The sequence below is a fragment of the Chiloscyllium plagiosum genome, chromosome 18, assembly GCF_004010195.1.
Source record: "Chiloscyllium plagiosum isolate BGI_BamShark_2017 chromosome 18, ASM401019v2, whole genome shotgun sequence".
Lineage (NCBI taxonomy): Eukaryota > Metazoa > Chordata > Chondrichthyes > Orectolobiformes > Hemiscylliidae > Chiloscyllium > Chiloscyllium plagiosum.
Window position 1 is genome coordinate 2,447,827 of NC_057727.1, and position 4,767 is coordinate 2,452,593.

General features: G+C 48.1%; 1 protein-coding gene across 1 annotated transcript in view; it reads left to right on the plus strand.

The window, feature by feature from the left end:
- LOC122559235 overlaps positions 1–3,212 on the plus strand; it is a 22,282-nt gene extending 19,070 nt beyond the window's left edge. Inside the window, exon 7 of the mRNA XM_043708615.1 lies at positions 3,109–3,212. Within this exon, the coding sequence (XP_043564550.1) occupies positions 3,109–3,212 (104 nt within the window). The remainder of the gene's footprint in view (positions 1–3,108) is intronic.
- The last annotated feature ends 1,555 nt before the right edge of the window (positions 3,213–4,767 follow it).

Sequence of the window (4,767 nt, forward strand, 5' to 3'; positions counted from 1 at the left end):
ATTGTGTTGGGATATCTGGTCGGCATGGACGGGTTGGACCGAAGGGTCTGTTTCCTTGCTCTACATCTCTAAGACTCGATGACTGAGATGACACATTATGAACAGGAGCCAGGGTAACGTTAAGGGGCAGCAAGTTTGATGTGCACTGAAGTTTGTCTGTAACTGCAAGGTATCACATTATCTGATAAATAATCAACCAATTGAGGTGGTACGGTGGCACAGTGGCCCAGTGGTTAGCACTGCTGCCTCCCAGCGCCAGAGACCCGGGTTCAATTCCTGCCTCAGGCGACTGACTGTGTGGAGTTTGCACGTTCTCCCCGTGTCTGCGTGGGTTTCCTCCGGGTGCTCCGGTTTCCTCCCACAATCCAAAGATGTGCAGGTCAGGTGAATTGGCCATGCTAAATTGCCCATAGTCAGGGTAAATAGGTCTGGGTGGGTTACTGTTTGGAGGGTGAGTGTGGGCTTGTTGGGCCGAAGGGTCTGTTTCCACACTGTAGGGGAATCTAATCAATCTTGTGTGAGACATTGGTTCTGTCTTAAAGATAATAATGTAAGAATATGACACAGTAGCAATGAGGCAATTTTTAAATAAAAAGAAAGGATGCGAAGTTGGAAATTATGGGAGAAATACCCAAGAGAGGATTTGAAGTGGTGCAGAAATTACTTTTATGATGGGGCTCCAGAAAGACAAATCACGATGGGCTGTGGAGTGAGTGTTTGACTGGTGAGTTGACCAGGCCGGATGGTTTGCGCAAGGGGCCACTCAGTTTGGAGTTGGGCTATCAAAGCTGCAGTAACATTGAGTGCTATTCCTGTACACAAGGAGAAAGAAAATACACAACATGAAAGAATTTGAAAATAGCACAGGGTAGAATTTTTTAAAAATATTGCAGCCATGTTGCTGAGTCTGCATCATTGTTCCCCTTCATGGCTATTCCCTTCTACACAGAACTCTAAGGTCTGTGTTTAGCAGTGACATCTCGAAGCAATAGCTGCATAGCTCAGCGGAAACTCTATCGCTAATATAAACTCCCTACACATGAATAATGTTTGCAAAACACAGGGAACATCCAGAAGATAATCATCAAATTCCCTAGCATGAACTGGAAGGCCACAGGTGTCTTATCTCAACTTAGATTTTTATTTAAATACATGACAGAGCTATGTTGAGCCATTGCAGAACCGGGTAAGGAAATGGTGAAAATAAGATAGCCATTGGAAATGAGGGGTTTGCACGGAGTCAGTCCTTACTGAAGAGGACTAAGGTGTTCTGTTAAGCTCTTGGATATGCTGCAGGATCAGCTTTGTATAAAAACTAGGAACTGACTGCCTGGCACCAGCCACAAGGATCAATGAGGAAGTGTGATTTCTCAGAGGCTGATTGCTTAATTGAGCTGGTTATGGTTTCAAATCCTATCAAAGCTTCTAAGGCCAGTGGAGAACTTGACACACTGTTTGCCACTGTCAGAAAATATGAGCCCATTTTAGTTGGAAGACAATGCTAACTGTCGCTACCAGTATGGGTGGAGTAGCCAGTCTGGAGAAGGCAAGTAAGCTGTGGGGGGTCCCCACCACAAAGCTGCCCAAATGTTCCATGATCTCTGAAATTCCCGGCCTGTGAACAGACGCTGGAGTGACGCACGTGTGAAACCTAGCTCCGGAGAAACAGCCAGAGGTTCCTACAATGGGACATCACCCAACAAGCAGCACCTGTAACCCCCAGGCAGTAACAACATGGAGCAAGGTGTGACCTGCATTTGTACAAATGTCTACATGAAGCTCATTGTGAGACAGACCAGGGTGGAGACTGAGTGCAAGAGTACTTACAAAGTCAGGCTGTTGGAAATCTCTGGCAATATTAATATTCCGTGTCCAGATAAAGTTTAATTTCAACCTTTTAAACCAGGAAGTAGAGAAATCGCTGATGAAAGGGAGACACAATCCTTTTATGCTTTTCAGACAACAACAGTGTGTGTGTATGTGTTTGTGTTGGTGTGTGTACCTGTCTGTATGTGTGTGCCTGTGTGTGTGTTTGTGTTGGTGTGTGTACCTGTGTGTGTGTGTATACCTGTCTGTGTGTGTGTGCCTGTGTGTGAATATGTATATGTGTTTGAGGTGTATGTGTGTTTTGGGGTGTGTCTGTGTATGTGTGTGTGCGCGCGCGTGTGTGTGTGTGTCTATGCGTGTGTGTCTATGTTTGTGTTTTGGTTGTGTTTGTGGGTGTGAGTGCGCGTGTGCAGTGTGTGTCTGTGTGTGTGTGTGTTTGGGTGAGGGTGGGTCAGATTTGCTGTTGATGCTGTTGCAGTTGAATAGCCAATGCAAGGTTTGACGATTGTGTTAGTGTTTGAGAGTCTGGCTCCAGCCAATGAGGCTCCTTTCTGACCTTAACCATCCAATCAACTGTTAAACAACACACTGCATCCCTCAGCCCCAGTGTCTGACCAAACTGCCTTCCTCAATCCCCACCTTTACTTCTCCCCATATCTCCAACCCCGCCTTGTTTCTTATTACAGCCATCACCCCCCTGTCCCTCCTCCTCATGCAACCTCTCACTACCCCTTTTCCCATAGCTGTCACTCTCACCTTCCAGTCTGCGTTCGCTCCTGCTGAAAGCAGACCATTCTCCAGCCTCTCCTATTCCGCTAGGGGACCCTGCAGCCTTCAGCACTCTATCAATAATGTGAGAGTCTGAGCACCTTCACCCATGTCCTTTACCCCAACCCCCACACCCCAGGGCCTTGGCATGACATGGGCTGCATTCAACACAGCCAGACCCTCACTCAGTCACTCACTCACCCCTAGTCCTCATTAGCAGCTCTCCCTTCTCCCCAGCTCATCCATGTAACTGCCTGACTGTCTTTCACTCTTGGGGCTCCATCTCTGCCTATCCACTCACTCCTTTCCTCCTAACCCCCAAACCCCCCTCCGCTGTCTTTAGTGTATACCACCTGCTCCTGGCTGCTTTCTGAAGGGGCACAACACTCGAAACGTTAACTCTGTTTCTCCCGCTGCAGATATTGCTGAGCTTCTCCAGCAACCTCTGGTTTTGCAGGAGGATGCGATAACTCTGTTACGTTAAAAGTCACAAGTTATTTCACATTCCTTTAGATGTTAAGAACGAGTCAGGGGAGAAGCAGCATTTGGAGCAGCCTGCCATCGCTGTGATCACTGACGCCTGTCCCAAGCAAAGCATCTTCCTGAGCTGCAGGTGAGCGCAGCTTTCCAACACTCCCTCCCATCAACGGCTGCTTGTACCACCAGGCAAACAGACCAGGGACGCTGTGCATTTATATGGCACCTGTCACCTTCAAATGTTCCAGGGGACAAGTCAGATGAATTGCTGAGGGGTGATATTGGGGCAGGTTGCCAAAGGTTTGTCCGTAAGGCGTGTGTTTTAAGGGTCTTCAAGAAGAAGAGGGAGTCGGAGAGGTTTAAGGAGGGTTTTTCGCAGGTTGTGGACCAGGTTGGTCAACAGAGTCGAGAGTGTGTTGCTGGCAAAGCGCAGCCGGTCAGGCAGCATCCGAGGAGCAGGAGAATCGACGTTTCAGGCAAAAGCCCTTCATCAGGAATCTTCATTGAGCTTATGCCCAAAACGTCACTTCTCCTGCTCCTCGGATGCTGCCTGACCTGCTGTGCTTTGCCAGCACCACACTCTCAACTCTGATCTCCAGCATCTGCACTCCTCACTGTCTCCCAGGTTGGTGAACAGACAGTCATCAGTGGCAATGACTCTCACTCTGTCAGAGTGCGTTATGCCCCAGTCATATTGAGGTGAGCAGTGATTATTTGGTGCTCTGTCACCGAGCTCTAGAGACCGGGATGGTAGGAGTGAGGCTAGTGTATGCAGCCTTGTCTGTGGACTGCAGGGAGTTGTCCCCATTCTCTGGTGATCTTTCAGCTTCTGTCAGCCTTTGGGAAGAGATCAATCAGACAGGATTCCTGCTCATTAGCCAATGAGGTGGGTCAACACTGATGGGGAATTCAGTGCTCAGGTTTCCATTGGAATAAGACCTGAGTTCTCTTTGGTCACTATGTTCACTGAGGGACTGTAGGCCAGTGGCTTACGGAGTGGGAGAGCAATTGTTGTTGACATTACAGGGACCAAGACTCAATGATCAAATGGATGGCAAAAGTTGAAAATGGGTGGCAAATTCACAAAGAAAGAATTCATAACATTGACTGTTCAGCACAGAAACCAGACAATGGGCCAACTGCTGGAGAATGGGCGTAAGAATAGATAGGTGCTTATTTATGTCCAGGCCAGATCTCAGGGCTGTGTGCATGCTGTCGATATCTGGGACTCTGCGGCAGTTCATTCAGCCGTCCTCCTCAGTGCTCGTGTTTTCACCACCTCTTTTATCCCTGCCTTATCACCGTATCCCTCTAGTCCTGTCACCCTCATGAGTTTATCCAGCTTCCCCTCTCAATTCTCTGGGAGAATGCTTTCCTCAGTCTCCCCAGATCTTCGGGGCAAGGAATTTCTTCCAAACCCCCTGTCGGATTTATATGATCCTCACCAGCATGACGAATTTCACCACGTCTTTTTCTGATCAAACTTCTTCAAACTTTTAAAGACCTCCCAAGGGTCAACTCATCCTGATAATTCTGGTCTCCTTCCTATCGGAAAGATGTTGTGAAACTTGAAAGGGTTCAGAAAAGATTTACAAGGATGTTGCCAGGGTTGGAGGATCTGAGCTACAGGGAGAGGCTGAACAGGCTGGGGCTATTTTCCCTGGAGTGTCGGAGGCTGAGGGGTGACCTTATAGA